This window comes from Mastigoproctus giganteus, chromosome 6, assembly GCF_048544385.1.
Source record: "Mastigoproctus giganteus isolate SK-2022 chromosome 6, ASM4854438v1, whole genome shotgun sequence".
Lineage (NCBI taxonomy): Eukaryota > Metazoa > Arthropoda > Arachnida > Uropygi > Thelyphonidae > Mastigoproctus > Mastigoproctus giganteus.
This window is the reverse complement of record NC_143580.1, coordinates 181,110,474-181,129,936: the sequence shown is the minus strand read 5'-3', so window position 1 is coordinate 181,129,936 and position 19,463 is coordinate 181,110,474. Positions and strand designations below refer to the sequence as shown.

Here is a 19,463-nt window from a genome sequence, read left to right as displayed (position 1 = left end):
TAATTCATCTTATACACCATCAGGCATCTCTCACATTGTGGAGTTATATTTCATAACTGTTTTGCCATCATTACATCACTTGGGTACCTACCCACCCACCCACCAAAGAAGGGCCAAATAGCCCTGAAACGGTGCTATCTGGGTGGTGAGAATAAGTAACAGTAGTCTTCTCCTTTAGGTGAAGCGTTACTTATTCGAAGTAGTGCAATGTCATGGCAACTCACTGTGAAGGTATTCACAATATGAGATATGACTTAAACGATGCCGCTTTTACAAATAATGTTGCTAATTTAGAATTGGCTGTGTACTAATATGATGCAAATGCATCATATTAGTACACAGCCACTAATGGCAGTAATAGAAAAGAGAAGGGTCATATCAGAAAGGCTGAGAAGAAAAGAAAAGATCTTGAAGAGTATGAAGCAGCACTTAAAAACCTGATATCGAAGAAAACAAAGTGATTATAATAAGTTAAAGGCTTGACAATTAAGAAAGGAAAGATACAAAAAGAGCAAAAAAAATGAATCACAAATTGTTGATAGCTATACTGAAACTCCAATCATTGATAAAAAAAGAAAAAAAATCATAAAAAATGATAAAGTGGTAATAAACAAAAATGATCAAATAGAGATTACTAAAAATATTCGCAGTTCAGGAAATTTAATACATGATGTTTTTGGAAGTATCGAAACTCCTTTGGAAGAAAAGTTTCGATGTACAATTTTAGTCACAACAAATAATACTGTTCGCTGAATGAAAAATTTTTATCCAAAATTAAGATTCCAGGAGAATTAAAAGTAGTTTATTCATCAGACCAAATTATGCCAGATAGTTGTAATGCTGAAGGATACAACTCTGTAATACCTGAAACACTTTATTCTCTGGAGCCTTCAGGTTTACCTCTGCATAAATTATTATGGTTTTAAAAAACTTTGATATAAAAAATGACTATGTGTAGTGGAAATAAGGAAGAAATGTTTGGTTTGTGACAAAGCTGGATCGAAAGCATATATTCCACGGAGTCATATGTATTCAAAGGAAGGGGAATATAACTTAATTTTTCATCAACAGTTTCCTGTGAAATTGGCTTTTAGTATGACAATAAACAAAAGTCAAGGTCAAACGTTAGCTAAGGTTGGTGTTGACTTAACGTCACCATGTTTTTTGCATGGACAATTGTACAATTGAAAAATGCAGTCCAGTAGAGTGAAGGCAGCTAAAAATCTCTTTGTATTAACATAAAACGAATCCAAAAACAAAAAAATTGGAAAGAAATATTTTTTATAGTCAAATATATAAATGATAGTTTTGTTATTAATTTGTTTTTAGATAATAAAATAATATAATATAATTTTTGTACATCTTTTGATTGAGAAGGGGTGTGGGGGTTCCCCCCAAAAAAAAAATTAAAAAATAAAAACATAATTGAGGTTCGTGTGACACAAGTCAGAGGAGAGCGAAGCAACCTTCTGGCTTGTTAGTTAAACATGATTTTCATTTAAAATGCCATTAATCACCACCGTGTGATTTTCTCTACCACTGAAGTAGACTGACTGATCTGTAGTTACCTACTTTCCTCATAGAATGCTTTTATATGTATTGACAATATATTAGCACTTTATCAGTCCAGTATACATTCAAACAGAAAGGAAGAGGTCTAGCTTGCAAGATTGTGCATTGGCCATACTCACCTTATTCGCTTTTTCTCCTTACAAGATGTGAACTCCTACACTGGAGTTAAAGGAACTATCCTATTAGGTTAGACAACCTGAGATCCTCCAGCCTTGAAACAACTTTCAGATGTTAGATCTGATGTGACCAAAGTTTTAATATTTTGAAACAAAATTAATTGCTTTGATAATATGAAGCTATTTACACTTTGGTTTTATCGTTAATTGTATATCCTAACTTTGTCTGATGCATGGCACTGATAGCCCATGTGCATTAAAATTAAAGCCTTTATAAATAACAGATAAAACACATTTTAGCCTTTCTGGTTTTATGCATACTCTAATTTGCATTTGGAGATCCACATAGGATCATAAACAACCCATCCTCCATGGAATTTATATCCCACATTATTCCTTGCTTGAATTTGTTTATAGGCAGCTATGGATAATACATTGGACAGTCTTGAATTTAAATAAAATTATTTTGTAAATATTTTGTTTTTTTTAACGTTGGTAGATTGTTGTGGCTTCTGAGAGGTTGCAAACCTTATGATCACACTCTTATTCTTAAAATATCATTATATTTTTAGTTTGTAAGTTTTTAAATATTGCCTCTCTATAATCAGTCAATAAATTAACAAACACAGTTTAATTTTAATTTTATCTTAAATTTTTTCTTAGTGATATTGAAATAGCTCGAGCACAGGAACCTAAGGACATTTCTGAACTTGCTAAAGAAATTGGTCTTTTGCCTCAGGAAATTAGTTTATTTGGCAATAGGAAAGCAAAAGCGTCTCTTTCTGTCTTACAACGCCTAAAGCATCAAAAAGATGGAAAATATATTGTTGTCACTGGGTAATGCTATTTTTTTTGAATGCATTTTAAAAATAAAACTGCCTTAAGTTAAAATATATATTTGTATATATATTATATTATACAAATTGTATATATATATATATATTATATTATATTATATTGTAATATATATTATATTACAGTGCATAGTCAGTATTGTTAAAAGAACTTTATAGCTTTTTAATAGAGCTAATTAACTAATTAGCCTGTAATATACAGGTAGAAGGTCCAAAATCAATATTATATTTAAAGCTTTCAAAACTCCACTGGCAGTCTATTATATAAATTCTATGTTTTGCAGCCAGCAGACTTTCAGCTGCCATAAATAAGCATGCTGTGGTCTTACTAACCCATAATAGAAAATCTACTTGTTGCCAAGTTCACAATTTTACAAATTATAAGGTGTGGCTATTAAATAATGAGACTGTTGCAATAAGATAAATATAATGAAATGTTTCATACCTTACAAGTTATCCCCTTCGAAATACATTTGCTTGCATTCCATACATTTCTTCCAACCACAGAAACATTTCTGTAAGTCATCTTCTGTAATCTTTTTTTACACTTTGGTCTTTTTTCTCAATGTCTTCATTGGACTGAAAACTGGTTCCCTTAAGTACACTTTTCAGTTTACGTAAGAGAAAAAAGTCACAAGAGAATAGGTCTGATGAGTAAGTTGCATGCTTACAGATAAGGATTTGTTTTTTTGGCCAGAAACTGGCAAACTGGAGCATTGTCTTTATAGAGCATCCAACCATCCTTCCACAATTCAGATCTCTTCCTTTGAATTTTTTCATGCAACCTTGTCAGAACTTCGATGTGGCATGTTTGATTGGCAGTCCACTTTGACATTCTTGCTTTTTTTAGTTTGGAGGCTTGTTTTGTTTTCCATTGCATTTACTGTCTTTTAGTTTCTGGGTCATACTGGAACAACCCACTTACATTTCAAGTAATTACATTACTCACAAAGTCTGGATTGTGTTCAGTTTTTCACAAACCTGGAATCTTCTCCTTTGATCTTTATTCAGAATTTTTGGCACCATCTTAGCACATACACTTTTCTTTTATCTAAATTTTCAGTTAAAATTTGTTTAAATGTTTCTTTGCCCATATTGAGTTCTGATGTAACTATTCTAATGCTTAAACGGTGATAACTTCTAATCAATATCCTTACCCGTTTCACATTTACATCAGTTTTCATGGATATCAGATGGCCTGGTTATTCATTGTCTTCTGCATCTCTCTTCTTTCTAAAAATCTCTTTTGCCATTCAAACATGCAAGCTCTTGACATAGTATCTTCCCCATAAACTTTATGTAACAACTCATGAATTCCATATAGTGTTTTCTTTCTTTAACTTCGCTGGCGCCTCTGTAGCCAGGTGGGCAGGAGCAGCAGTGCCTAGCACATTCTTCTTGATTAGACTGGGATTCGAGCCTGTGACCACCAAATACGGAGGATGCGGAAATGTCAGGGAATGACCACCGCATATCCCCAGAGCAATATGGCCTTAGTTGCTAATGCTCCTAAAAAAAAAACCAAATAATAATAAATAATAATTTAGCTTTGCTAAAAATTTGAGATTGATTTGTTGTTCAATTCTTTTGTCTGTTATTTTTCCAGAAAACTGAAAAAACACACAATAATGAAAACCTGTCTCACTGCAAAGTAAATGAGTATGTCGGAATGTGACTTGGAAGACAGTAGGGAAAGGTTCAAAGTCAACTGTTGTGCCTTTATTTTACAAGTGGCACTTGGTGTGTAGTGGCTGCCTGCACAGTCTCGTTATTTAATAGCCACACCTTATATTTTTCTAAAGCCATAAAGCTTGTGCTGTGAGTATATTAAATTAAAATTTAACACTTCATTGGATCAGATCAATATACAATCACCTTGAGGGTACAACTGCACCAAGCCTCCGTTTCAAGGATCCGAGGACCTACAGCCAGCTGAGGTCCTTGGATAATGTATGCAGGACTCATATTTGCACAATACTAAATTGAGTCCATATACTACCACAGAAAAGTGCACTGCCAGTTTTTAGCTGTTGTGCTAGTAAAATGACTATAGTGAAACAGTTGGAATGATGTTGCAAACTTTTCTGAACTTGGCTGTCCTAGTATAAATAGAAATTTATTTATTACAAAATATGAAACCTTCTAAAAGGCCAGTTATCAGCTTTTGGAAGAGACCTAAATGGTCAGACTTTGATGTTGGTTGTCCTCTTTTATTCTTCAGCAGATCAGACAGAGATTTTTGATAAATCCAAAGTGAGCTACACTACTTGAGATTTTTCTGCTGAAAGCTAACTTTATGGTTCTTCCACAGACACATCCATAACGTTACTGTACATATAAATGCTTACAGTCAAAGTGTGCACTACTACGATAAGTCTGTTATCTGCCAGCCTCTGTAGCATTTGTGATGTGTCTCTGTACTCATCTCTCATTGGTCTTTAATAATTAGTTGTTGACAGACAAGGTGGGCTTTAATGATTGTTGACAGGAGAGAACAGTATTTTGGCTCGTATTCTGAACTGCCAACTCTACTGGCAAAATTACTTAGAGGAGTTGGTGTACTCTACATTTGTTTCCTTTGACAGTAAATCTTTACTGATATTACTTTTTATTAATCATTGTATTTGCTAAATCTTTTTTTGTTCTCTAAAGTGAGGGAGAATATAACCAGTGGGCCCTATTGTTTCCATTGTGCTGGAAATAAACCTATATAACAAAATTTGCTTTGTGGCTACCTGAACTAGCAAGGCAAGCCTTTTCCAGATGTTTATTACAGCCATATTCAGTACTCTCACCTTTTTAATTTAATATTTTATAGGTGTTTTACATAAAAAATTAAACATTAAATTACAGAATTAATAAAGGTATCAAACATAACTACAGATCGTGGATTTAATTTCGGTCGATCACGATGAATTTTAAATATACAGTCATCCCTCGATTTGTGCACCTAGTGCAATGTAATTTTTGAGATGGTGGATCGCGGCACATTTTGAAGGAAAAAAGTAGATCGCATCACAAATTAAGTAGGCCACTCCTGGTATAGAGTATTGTTTAGAAACCCAGAAAACCTTGAAAATTAACTTGTCATATATCTGAAGTTTGCCAGATAAATTGTTCGACACCTGCATTATACCAAAAGATTATGATCCAGACTTCATATTCTGAACACCTGCTAATGGCTAGGTAAGTGTTCTGTGTCAATCACAAGAGAGCACAAGTGCACACTTTTATTCCTGCATGTGGGTGCTATCATCTTTGGCTGCCACTCAAAAAATATCTTGTGCAGTATTTTTTTTTTCTGCTTCTTATTTTCACCCTTTTTTTCTCATCAATAAGAATAAATATAAGAATAATAAGAATAAAATAATATAGTTAATAAAAAAATAATTAATCATATAGAAAATTATCAAAAGATAGGTGGCCATGCTACCATTGCATTCTCCCTTTATCTGTACTTGAAATTTTGACATTTTATGAGTGATTAGATTTGTGTCCAAAAACTAAAAAAATTCAAACTTCAGCAATCTCCAGGTTAGATTACTGGATTTCAGATGTATCTATACTGTCTTCTGATATATGTGTTGAAGAACATTTTTGGCATGCAGATATAACCTTCAGAAAAAAAGGATACTTCATTACCTGGCTGAAGATTTTAAAAATAAACTTTAATAAAATAAAATGGTTAATTAGTGTAATGAAATCATATCTATTGAAATTTTATGGCAAGTCCAAAAGATTTAGTAATTCAAATTCTCTATATGTAATTTGGAATTTAGTGACAGCTGGAATAATTAATAACTTTAATAAAATTTATAATATATGATAATAATATCGTCTCCCGGTTTTCTGGAAGTTTTTTCCTTGTGGTTTAAAATTTAAAAGAACTAAAAGTTTTACATATGCCTTAAGAACTAAAAGAGCATATGCCCTTCTTCAGAGGTGCACATTTCGTGGTCTACTCCATATGGTCAAAAAGGAAAATGGCTGTTCCGCTGTGTAAGAAAACAGGGTTTGTTGTGGAATAGGCTTGATTGGGGTTAATAAAGAGAAATTGGAGGAAATTCAGCTTTTTGGATTGGTTTCTAGCTGTTGACAGAAGTTACAAAAATTTCAACAAATATATTTACACATCAGAAAGAATAAATGAAGGGATGAGGGGAAGTAAGAAAATTCCCTTCCAAATGAAAAAACTCCCTATTTTTTGCATGCAGGTATGATTGTTTGCTTGCTGATAGGTTAAGTAAATACTTCAGTTTAGGCTAGGTAGCAAAGGTGGGTCCAAATCTGGAAATGATCAATCAAACTTATGATTAAAAAATGCCTCAACAGACTTTTTTGTACATACATATTAGCTATTGCTTCTCCTATGTGTTTAAATGGCAAGGATCTCACCGGGAAAAAAAAAAAAACACTTCAACAGCAGCATTTGTTGCAAGTACAGGAAGGTTCAAAAGCCTTGTTATCCCCCTTCCAAAAAGGACATAACATGAATATAGACTAATAGATCATGCACAAAAAACACCAGATGTACATGTGTAGTTATGAACAAAACATATCGACCACCTTTGGCACTAGTGACTGTTTCAATGTCTTGTTTCAGACTTTCTTCCAAGTTCTGGTAGAAAACTGACAGTATTTTGCTCTCCTTTTCTGTTGAAGGGATCTTGTCCTTTGCTCTAATTCTCTTTTCTAATTTACCCCAAAGATGTTCAATTGAATTTAAGTTGGAGCTGTTGCTGATCACCAGTGAACAAGAAGTTGTTATCTCTGAATTACATTTGCAGTCCTTGCTTTGTGACCTGGTGTGTTGTCACCTGTAAGGCATTAAGACTGCTTCTACAAAAGTATGTTGTTGTTCTAATGACCCTGATGATTACAATGAACATCTACACAGAGAAATAGTGTGCCAGTAAATCAGAATGTTTCATAATGGGTGATTTCAACTTTCCAGATATTATTGACTGAAACTTGTGGATTGGTCACTCACACACTAATAAGACTTTTGTGGATTTATTGGATGACTTTGTTTTTCATAGCAGCACGTTAGAAAGGCAACGAGAGAGAGAGAGCAGTACTCTTGATCTGATTATCAGCAGTGATTCTTATGCATTAAGAAGCTGCAGATAGAACTAGATAGGTGGCAGTGAACACAGTGCATTGATGTGGAATTTATTTAAAGATATAACTACCATAAAGGCTAAAGGGAAAGATTTTTGCTTTTGTAAAGGTGAGTACAGTAGTCGCGGACAGTTTTTAAGTTCTGTACATTGAGACCAACAGCAAATTCTAAATGGGAAGCATTCAGGAAAATAATCATAGAAGCTACTAGGCTCTTCATACCGATTAAGAAATATTATTCAAGGCTTTGACTTAAGTGGATGTCAGATGAACTGATGAGACTTGTGGCAAAAAAGAAAAATGCATGGGATGTGTATAAATTAATACGTGATACAGAACCTATGGTAAATGTAAACTAGTCTGTAATCAAGTCACAAAGGAGGTTAGGCAAGCTAAGGTAGATTATGAGAGGTCTTTGGCAAAGGATGAAAAACCCAGCAAAGACTTCATTAATTATGTAAACACTAGAGTGAAGGGGATAAATCACATTGACCCACTTGATATCGATAATTTGACTGTTGATGATCCTGCTCAGGTTGTTGACAAACTGAACGGGTATTTTAAATCTACATTCACACATGGGGAATTCTATAGGGAAAGGGATGCTAGAAGTTTAGCAAACTGTAACAGGGAGCCAAACTGTAACAGGACCATCTAGACAGATGTGATAACAGTCATAACAGTGATTTTTTAATGCCAGATGGTTTAATTTATGATTTTATGATAACGGAGAGGAAAGAGGAAGAGAAATTGTTGAAGCTAAACATAAGAAAGGCATCTGGGGTTGATGGGATCTATCCAATTATATTAAGGGAGGCAAGCAAACCCGTAGCCAGGTGGGAAGGAGCAGCAGTGCTAGCACACGCTTCTTGATTAGACCGGGGTTCGAGCCCGTCACCACCACATACAGAAGATGCGGAAAGATCAGGGAATGACCACCGCATATCCCGGAGCAATATGGCCTTAGTTGCTAATGCTCCTAAAAACCAAAAAACTAACTAACAAACCCTTAACCATAATTATGAGAACATCTTTGGATGCAGAAGAGGTCCCTCTGGACTAGAGATACATGAATGTATCTCCAATTCACAAAGGGGATCAGAGGGTGACAAGAGTAATTGCAGGCCTGTTAGCTTGACTTCTCTTCCAGAGAAAATAATGGACTCATTGTTTAAAGAAGTAATGCAGGACCATCTAGACAGAAGTGCAGTTATACTTCAGTGTCATAGCAAGGATTTTTTTAGGGGTGATCTTGTCTGACCAATTTTATTGAATACTATGATGCAGTAACAAAGAAACTGGATGCAAAAAATAATTTTGACATTTTGTGTACTTGGATTTCAGGCAAGTTTTTGATACCATTGCATGTAAAAGACTGCTGTACAAATTGTAGATGTACATTAATGGTCTTAATGGCACAGTGCTGTACATTGTGCCATTAAGGGCACAGTACTGCTATGGATAAAGGGATGGTAGAATGGGATTAGACAGAGAATGGTTATCAAAGAATGCTGCTCTTCATGGACTAATGTTGTTAGTGGACAGAATCGAATCCCACAGGGTTCGATTCTGTCCTCGTTGTTTTCTATATTTATTAATGATATCAATGAAGGTATATCAGGCTTAATGTCTAAGTTTGCAGATGATACAAAGGTCGGTAAGATGGTTAATGAGAGTAATCACAGTATTCCTCATTTACCACTACTAATACTAAGTTGACACAATGTAAAGCACTACAGTTGGCACATCACCATAGAACACAGCAGTAATAATTTCTTATTCTGTTACCAGTAGAATTAGTTCTTTATGCTGTGTGACTAGTGTGGTACATAGTAATATGCAGAAACTTTCTAGAGAATGCCTCCTCCTCCTCCTCCTCCTCCTCCCAACTTCCCAGTTTGTACAACACACTGAAGTAGTAAACATGTCTAGGCATCATCTGTACACAGACATATCCATAAATTCATAGTCCAGGTTAGTGGTACCTTTCAGTATGCCAATCAGTGTAGTTTCCATATTGGTTTCCTTATCAAAGTCTTGCAGGCTGCAGCTCGGCAGTGAAAATTTTTGGCATGTAACTCTTCCACGAAACTCACACCATGCAGCTCTCTATGCCTTGGAAACATTACAGGTTTATTTTCTTCTAGTGGCTTGCAGCTCTAAATTCATATTCTCCAGGATTGATATTGATATGATTGATGTTAACCCATCTCAAAAACAAATTGGCTCCTCTCAGTTTGTATTTTATGTACCTGGTAATTTCTTGGCCTTGCTGTCAAAGCTGGGCTATGTCAACTGGTTCTGTGGGTTTATTGATGGTAGAACCATTAAGTCCAGGACCTACTTCGACGTTCTGGACAATTATGTACTATGAAAAATAGCCTCATCTGTATCAGCATGACAATGCTTCCTGCCATATGGTGAGAATCATACAGAACAGGTTTAGTGCATTATAGCCTAAGTTGCTGATGCACCAATAAATCTAACAAACAACAACAACAGAACAGGTTTGTGAACAGTAACATTGAAAAGTTGAATTGGTGAACTCACAGACTGGACCTGAATCCCACTGAATACCTGTAGTATGAACTGCTGGATTAGGATGCAGTCAAGATAGCCTTCTTTATACTAGCTCTGGTAGGTGTTTGCAGGAGGAATAGGGCAATTTCCTGCCAGCACCTACCAGAAGTTGGTAGAACATATACCCAGGAGGGTTGAGTCTGTCACAGAGACAATCAATATAGTCCCAGCTCTTATTCATGTATTCCTTAAAAGTTTCCCCTCTTTTTTTTTTTTTTTTTTTTTTCAGTTGAGTGTGGTGTTTATCACGAATTACTTGTATTCATTGTTATTAGTGTAAGATCTTTGATTAATTTTTATTATTTTTATAAAATTTCAAGTGTTTTGTTGGCCTAGCTAGCTATGAGAAATCTTGTTGCTTACAGTTACATGATTGTCAGTTTTAGTATATTTTTATTACTAATATTTTCTTTGCATTAGAATTACACCTACACCACTTGGTGAAGGCAAAAGCACTACAGCTATAGGTCTTTGTCAAGCTTTAGGATCCATATATCATAAGAATGTTTTTGCATGTGTGCGTCAGCCATCACAAGGACCAATATTTGGTATTAAAGGTAAGAGAAAAAATATGAAAATTTTATTTGGTTATATATTCTAGGAAAAATGTTATAAAATCGGCATCTAGCCATTTATCATAAGAAATTTCTTGTCACTAAATTAACAGAAGTGTTATATCTAATATTATCTTCATTGCTTTAGTAATAGTAAAAGCCATATAATGCAAGGAAGCCGCAGGCATTTGCTGCACTGACAGAAAAAAAAAAAAAGGTAAATAAGAAAATACAAATTATTTGCTTCCCTTCTGATGTAGGTAACTATTCCAGTTGACCTATGAATTTATTCAAAAGGCTATGCTTTCTCAAGAAACGACCCCGTCAACCAAAACAGGAGAATTCTAACCCGACTGTAACTCTACCTGATATAGATGCTGACTCTACCTGATTATGACACTGAACACCAATGGACTAGGCATTACCTACTCCAGTACCTGACTCACCAGTGATCATTGGCCTCTTGGCAATCTGTACTGGGTTCCCTTATCCAGTGCACTTTCACTCCCCCCTACCCCAACTCGTCTAATGGAGTTTCTCCATTCATCCTTGGGGATGCCTTCACTCTGTATCCCATTATCTCTAACTTTACCTTCCCACTTACTGTTTCCCCATACTCTTTCTATATATATACATATATATTTTTTTAGGCTCTGCCACTGATAACTCAGGCAATTAGGTCCCACGATTGCCATACACACCTCCTAGCAGTGTGTACACACAATGTGGGGTCCCGTTAGGGGCCCTGCAGCCAAAAGCCAGACCACAACAACAGATCCCAACGTAATACTTCTCACATACAACACACACAATACTTTTGTCTGTCTTTTACAGAGTAATGTATACTTTGCAAGAGTACTTATGGCACAGTTGTGGGAAACCACCAGTGGTACCCCCTCTCCAAACACTGTATACTATAGGTAACGAATTTTCAAAAGGTTCTGCTTATCTGCATTTTTTTGCTGTTTCTTTATGAATTTTGGTATACTGATTCTGAACACAACTCCAGTTTTTGCATAGAATCAGTGGTTTGCCCAGAAATGAAAGACAATTTAAATATTCATTAATAATATGTCAGATTTATTAACAATGTTTAACTTCTGTATAAAACAGAGTATTAACTTTTGCTACAAGCAAAGAACAAGTTAGTTAACATGCCCAGAATTAGTTTGTGGGTTAATGTCCCTAACATATAAAGCAGGACATTATATTATAGGTGTATTACATTTTTATGGCTTGAATTAATTGAATATTTTCTTTTTCTGTGATTAATAGAAACAAAAATAAATAGCTGATTATCTTTTTACCATTAATTATTAATTCATTAACTAAAAATGTATAAAAGCAGTTGTTTTCACTTGACTGCACATATCTCCCAACATAATATTCACCCCACATTTTGTAATACTTTATAACTACTTTATACTTTATTATAAAGTAATACTTTGTAATACTTTATAATACTTTACCTTCCCACTTACTGTTTCCCCATACTCTTTCTATATATATACATATATATTTTTTTAGGCTCTGCCACTGATAACTCAGGCAATTAGGTCCCACGATTGCCATACACACCTCCTAGCAGTGTGTACACACAATGTGGGGTCCCGTTAGGGGCCCTGCAGCCAAAAGCCAGACCACAACAACAGATCCCAACGTAATACTTCTCACATACAACACACACAATACTTTTAGGCCTTTTCTGATACTGATTACACTACTACAAAACTATGTAGAAAAACCTCCAAGTATTGCCAATATAATACTGATATTGGCAATACTTGGAGGTTTTTCTACATAGTTTTGTAGTAGTGTAATCAGTATCAGAAAAGGCCTATAAAGTGTAATTTACAGCAATACAAACATGTTTTAATAATCGGACTTTATCAAGTAGTATATAACGTAATCTATATAAAAGTAGTTTGTACTGCTGTTAAATAAGAAAGATTAACATAGTGTTATTTTTTTCGAGCTCTTCTATAGTTTCATGTGTTGTTTTCGAAAAAAAATTATGCCTTGGCTAGAGCAGCAAAGCAAAGGGCTTAAAGTACCAGGAATGTTTCTTCCAAAGGCAATTCTGCTATGAATCAGAATTATGTTATGTGTGCTGCATGTGCTCTTTTGGAAAGCTGTCTGTAGAAGACATGATACGACTATAAGGGATGCCTTTATGTGTGTGTGTGTGTTCATTGCAGGAGGAGGAAGAGGAGGTTAAATGCAAACTTGATGTTCTGATGGGATTGTATGAGGGATTGAAGAATAGGGTTGATGCCCTCAAAAGATTAAAAGAGAGGGACTCATTAGCACTCAGTTGCCCAGCCCAATGCTTGAGCCCATACTCTTACATCAGACAACACAAAGACATCCTCCACAGCTGAGATCCTTAGTTGACAGAAAGTAGCTATAGTTGACAACTCAATTGTCAGGGAAGTAGAAAATATATTGTGCAAAAAGGACAGATGGAATAGAATTAGGGTATGTCTGTCAGGGGCTAAAGTAGATGATGTTGTAGAGCAGCTATCATCTTTTAAGGAAACAAAAAGGAAATCTGAGGATTTAATTAACAAATGCAGAGCAGTGTTGAGAAATAATCATGAATTAGGATTGAAATTGAAAATGTCTCTACAATTTTGGTGAGTCACGATATGAGAGAGTACATGATAAGATCCTTATCAATCAGTTTGACCTTGGTTAGACTGTGCAAGACTTATGGGACAGAATTGTTTCTCAGTGTGGTCTGTGCTTGTTTAACAGGAGAGAGACTGTTTCTACAGGAAACAATACACTTAAATAGGAGTACAAGAATATTTGTTGATGCTATCGAAGAGCATTAGGTGGGTTGGAAAACTGCTAGCCTGGGGGATATGCAAACTAATGGATTAACAGTAGCTGTAGGCAAGGGTGAAAGTGATTGTTGCACTACTTGTATTAGAACATGCAGCAGCCTGGAAAGCAAGTTGTCGGGGATTTCAAAACCTGTTGGGGATCCTCGTGGAACAGGCAAATACATGAGCTGTGTTCTGGTTACTAAGAGTAAAAACATTTTCATATATACGTGTATGTACACCAATGTTAGGAGCGTAGTAAATAAATTTGAAGTACTGATTACATCATTAAATGCAGACATTGCAGACATATCAGCAAACTAGCAAGACTTGTGGATTTATTGAATGATTGCTTCCTACAGCAGCAATCATTAATCAGAGGCAAGAGAAAGCATATGATTTCATGTGCTTGATATGATTATCAGCAGTGATCCTTCATGCATTAATAATATGCAGATAAAAGACCCATTAGGTGGCAGGGATCACAATGTATTGATGTGGAATTTACTTAAAGATGTAACTACTGTCAAAGGCACAGGAAAAGACTTGCTTTTGTAAAGGTGATCAAAGCAGTCTCAGACAGTTTTTAAATTCTGTGCAATGGGACCAACTGATAAAGTTACTGAGAGCAAATTTTAAATGGGAAATATTCAGGGATGTTATCATAGAAGCTACTGGACTTTTTATACCAACTAACAAATCAAGGCATAGACCTAAATGGATGTCAGAACTGATGATACTCGTGGCAGCAAAGAAAAGGGCATGGGATTCGTATAAATTATCTGGTGATACAGATGCCTACAGTAGATATAAACTAGTCTTCAATGAAGGCAGAGTACACAAAGTCTCTGGAAAAGAAATCAAAGAAAAGCAGCAAAGACTTTGCTACTTATGTAAACAGTAGAAGGAGGGCATTGAATCACATTGATCAACTAGATATGAATATATAAAACTGTTGATAATTCTGCTCAGGTTGCAGACAAACTGAAAAGAGGAACTCTATATAAAAGAGGAATTGTTTAGAAATGGGCTACTATAAGTGATTAAAATTCCAGCAGGGAGCTGAATTATTTTTTAATAACTGAGAGGAAAGTGGAGGAGAAATTGTTGAAGCTAAACAAAAAAGGCACATGGAGTGATTGGGATCTTTGCACTTATATTAAAGAAGTCAGTAAAAGAAGCAAGTAAACCAACCCTTTAGCAATGATTATGAGAGCATCTCTGGATTCAAGTGAGGTCCCTATGGGCTGGAGATGTTGCAGATGTATCCTCAATTCACAAAGGTAGATGAAAAATTGATTTGAGTAATTACAGATCTGTTAGCACAGATCTATTCTATAAGAAATAAGTTCTGTTCTACTGCCTGTCATTTGTTAAAAAAAGTAATTCAAGACCATCTAGTCAAAAATGTAGATATACTGCAGTCACAGCATGGATTTCTTAAGTGGCAGGCTTGTCTGACCAATCTGATTGCATACTCTGAAGCAGTAACAAAGGAACCAAATGCAAAAAATTATTTACATCATGCAGATTTCAGAAAAGCTTTTGATTCTTTTGCACATAAAATACTGCTATACAAATTTGAGCAATTGGCAGTAAGGGCAAGTTACTGCTATGGATAAAGGGATGGTAGAGTGGGAGAAGACAGAGAGTGGTTTATGGGCACTGCTCTTTTGGACTAATGTTCTTATGGGAGTCTCCCAGGGTTCATTGCTGGACTCCAGTGGTGTTTTTAATATTTATTAATGATATTGATGAAAGCATATCAGTCTTAATGTCTAAGTTTGCTGATGATATAAAAGTTGGCAATATGTTAACGACAGTAATTAGGGTATGCTACTGCAACAAGATCTAGGCAATTTAGTCAGGGACTGAAAAACTGAGAAGTGGCAATTGAAGTTTAATTGCCACTTCTCAGTCCATTTCCCCAAATACAGTACCAGCTATATGTTTCTATTGTGCAATCAGACGAAGTTCTCTGAGAAATGCACACAAGCCTGCTAGGACTGCTCATGTGGATTTTGTCAATAATATACAGGAATTTTGTCAGCATGGATAACGAGTTTATTATCTCATTGTATAAAGGATGGGTTGGGCTAAATCTTGAGTATGACATACAGGTTTGTGAGCTCCATTGTAGGAAGGACGTGAATCCATTGGAATAGGTGCAGAGAAGAGCAACAAGTTTGGCGAGAGGAGCAGAAGAATGCTCTTACCAGGAAGGGCTTTAGTTTTGCATTGTGGTGTCTGGAGACCAAGCACCTGCAAGGAGCTTCAATCAAGATGTTTAAGGCCTTGAATGGATCGAGTAAGCTCAGTGCTTGTGGAATCCTTCATGCTTAGACTACACACGAGGAGCATAAATTTAAATTGAATTTCAGATTTGATTCTTTGTGCCCTCAACTCTATATGGTGGTACAAACTGGTAGCGAAAAATGATCAAGAGGTTTCAAGCACAAACCAAGAACATTTCTCTTCTGTTCATCTGTCATATTGCTCATTCATTCCTCCAATCAGCATACAGCAACAAACATAATATCCTTCAGCGGCTACGATATACAATAATTGGATAGCCTATGTGATATGTATGAAAAAAATAAATAATAATAACATGGCAGATTTTTTTGATTAACATAATCAAAAAAAATGCTGAAAGACAGCATCGCCAGAGGGAAGACCATTGCCATGAAAGAGTACCTGGTCAGCAATGATGTTTAGGTAGGTGGTAGAGGTCAGAGTGCCTGGCACATGGATGACTGGACCCAGGGTATTCCTGAAAAACATCGTCCAAAGCATGACATTATGACCACCTACCTAATATGATGTTGGTCCTCCACATGCAACCAAAACAGCTCGTATGTGGTGAGGCATGGATGCTAAAAGATTTCTAAATGTATCTTGTGGTGTCTGGTACAACACGTAACTAGCAGATCCCTTAACTCCTGTAAGGTCCATGGTTGAGACACTACAGATCAGAGTTGCTGTTCCAACACAAACCACAGATCCTCGATGGGACTGATGTCTGGGGAATTTGGATGCCAGGGCAATACCTGGAAGGCTTCCTCATGTTCCATGAACCAGTCTCGAACAATCCAGATAGTGTGGCATGACGCATTATCCTGCTGAAAGACAGCATCGCCAGAGGAAAGACTGTTGCCATGAAAGAGTGTACCTAGTCAGCAATGATGTTTAGGTAGGTGGTAGAGGTCAGAGTGCCTGGCACATGGTTGACTGGACCCAGGGTATTCCCGCAAAACATCGTCCAAAGCATGACACCGCCACCACCGACTTTTTTCCATCCCACGGTGCATCCAGGCGCCATCACTTCCCCAGGTAAACGATGCACGCATACCTGGCCATCCACATGGTGCAACAGGAAACGTGATTCATCGGACCAGACAAACTTCTTCCAATCACTCAAGGTCCAGTTTCAATGCTCGTGTACCCATTGTAGGCTTGCAGGCGCTGTTGCCAATGAACTGTGGTTATCATTGGCACTCGGAGTGGCCTTTAGCTATGCAGCCCCATTTTCAGCGGGATTCGATGTACTCTGTGTTCTGACACATTACTCCCATCACCAGCATTCCAATTACTGGTGAGTTGCGCCACAGTCACCCTTCTGTTGCCACGTACCATCCGGGAGAGCTTTTGTTTACCTTGAGCATCGATGTGCCATTGGTCGTCCAACACCATGCCGGTGGTTCATGGGTTTTTCCTCCTCAGACCACTTCCGGTAGGTACTAACCATAGCTGACCATGAGCACCTCAACAGCCATGCTGTTTCGGATGTGCTATGACCCAGTTGTCTGACCATTACAATTTGCCATTTGTCAAACTCACTTAAGTCCGCTGACTTACCCATCTGAAAAACAAGAGTAACACTGATTAACAGAGCTCAGTATCAGGTGTTTTTTATACCATGTCCCGACCCCGACACACGTGCCGTAGTTTACCTGCAGTTGCTTCGATTTGCATAATGACCCGCTGGTCGTAATGTTTTGGCTCACCAGTGTAGATCACCTATAGTCATTCAAAAATAGTCTCCATATTCACTGCAAAACTTGGTATTTTCACCAGTTTCGTTATGCTTTGCCTGCTTCAATTGTATATAGTATTCACAATATACTGCACCAAAAAAAAAAAAAAAATATATATATATAAATACTAAAGGATCTTATATATCACGGTATTCGTATATACAGCCATTCCCTGACTTATGTAACCGTTGCCTTCTGCAGAATTCTACATTAGTCGGAATTTCCCTAAATGCTTATGCAGCACTCATAATTATGCACGCTGAATTTGATTGAAGCAGAAAAGGAATGTATGACGAACATGTAAATAAAATTATTTATTAAATTTTTTTACCTGTTGCTTTTCACAAACTTGGCTTGGGTTTTGCCATACTTATCCTTAATATCTTCTTAAATATTTCTTGCTTTTGCTTGAACGGCCATTAGACTCATGGGCACTCACTTCTGAATCCGATTTTCCATCCATATTATTAATAACTTCTCCATCTTCGATATAGCACCTGAATGCTGTTTTGTGATTACTGTTGATCTTTTAACATGTTCTTTTATACGCTCAATGTCCTTTAAAATAGTATTCACTGTTGAAGCAGCTAGACCTAATTAGCATTAGCATTGGTAGAGGCACACGATGCAAGAAAGCAAGCTTATGCAGCATAAGCCAAAAAGAAAGCTCCGATTTCACCCCTCCATTCATTCCAAACACCTGTCCAGCTCGGCTTTAAATTTATTTAGGCTATCAACTTCCACAACAAAAGATGGAAGTCTGTTCCACCAATCAACTACCCACTGGCTAAAGGAAAACTTCCACACATCTATCCTACAACTGTCTTTCCTCAATTTGAATTTATGCCCTCTCAGGTGAGGGCATTATTCTGAGCAAGAGAAAGAATCCCATCAGCATTCAGCATGCTCAAACCATTCAAGGCTTTATACACCTCAATTAGATCACCTCGCAGGTGGCACCTCCATAGCAAGTTGGGAAGGAGCAGCAGTGCATAGCACACGCTTCTTGATTAGACCGGGGTTCGAGCCCGTCACCACCAAACACGGAGGATGTGGAAAGGTCAGGGAATGACCACTGCATATCCCGGAGCAATATGGCCTTAGTTGCTAATGCTCCTAAAAACCAAACAACAACAACCTCGCAGGTGCCTAGTCTCCAAGCACTGTAATCTGCAAAACTTAAGCCTTTCTTCGTAAGAGCAACCCTTTGTTCCATTCACTAATCTTGTTGTCCATCTCTGTACTCGTTCCAACAGCTCTACAACCTTCTTAAAATGAGGTCTCCAGACCTGTATACAATACTCAAGGTGTGGCCTGACCATCGCCTTATACAAGGGGATAATCACCTCCTTATCACTGCTAGAAAAATTCCTGTATATCTTTCACAAGACACCATGAGCTACTCTTGCAGACCATCTGCACTGTATCAGAAAACTTCATATCTGCCTGCACAATTACCCCCAGGTCCTTTTCATTCTCTACCACTGTCAGTGTAGTACCACTGATAGTGGTAGAGAATGCAACTGCACAGAGTTGATACGTTACTCTGGGGTTACTGCTTCCCATATGTAGTACTTTACATTTGTCAATGTTAAACTTCATTTGCCGCCTCTCAGCCCATCTGCTCAACTTTTCTAGATCTTGTTGCAGCAGCATACTGTCATTAGTGTCATTAACAGCTCTGCCAACCTTCATATCGTCTGCAAACTTGGACATTAAGCCTGATATACCATCATCAATATCATTTATAAATACAGAAAACAACAATGGACCCAACACTGAACCCTGAGGGACTCCACTA

The 19,463-nt window shown here is 36.7% G+C and overlaps 1 protein-coding gene across 1 annotated transcript in view; it reads left to right on the top strand.

Annotated features, from left to right (window-relative positions):
- Window positions 1-19,463, top strand: part of pug (pug C-1-tetrahydrofolate synthase, cytoplasmic) — a 329,380-nt gene that overhangs the window by 176,889 nt on the left and 133,028 nt on the right. The window contains exons 11-12 of the mRNA XM_090376599.1: window positions 2,352-2,525; window positions 10,664-10,800. Coding sequence (XP_090232725.1) covers window positions 2,352-2,525; window positions 10,664-10,800 — 311 coding nt within the window. The remainder of the gene's footprint in view (window positions 1-2,351; window positions 2,526-10,663; window positions 10,801-19,463) is intronic.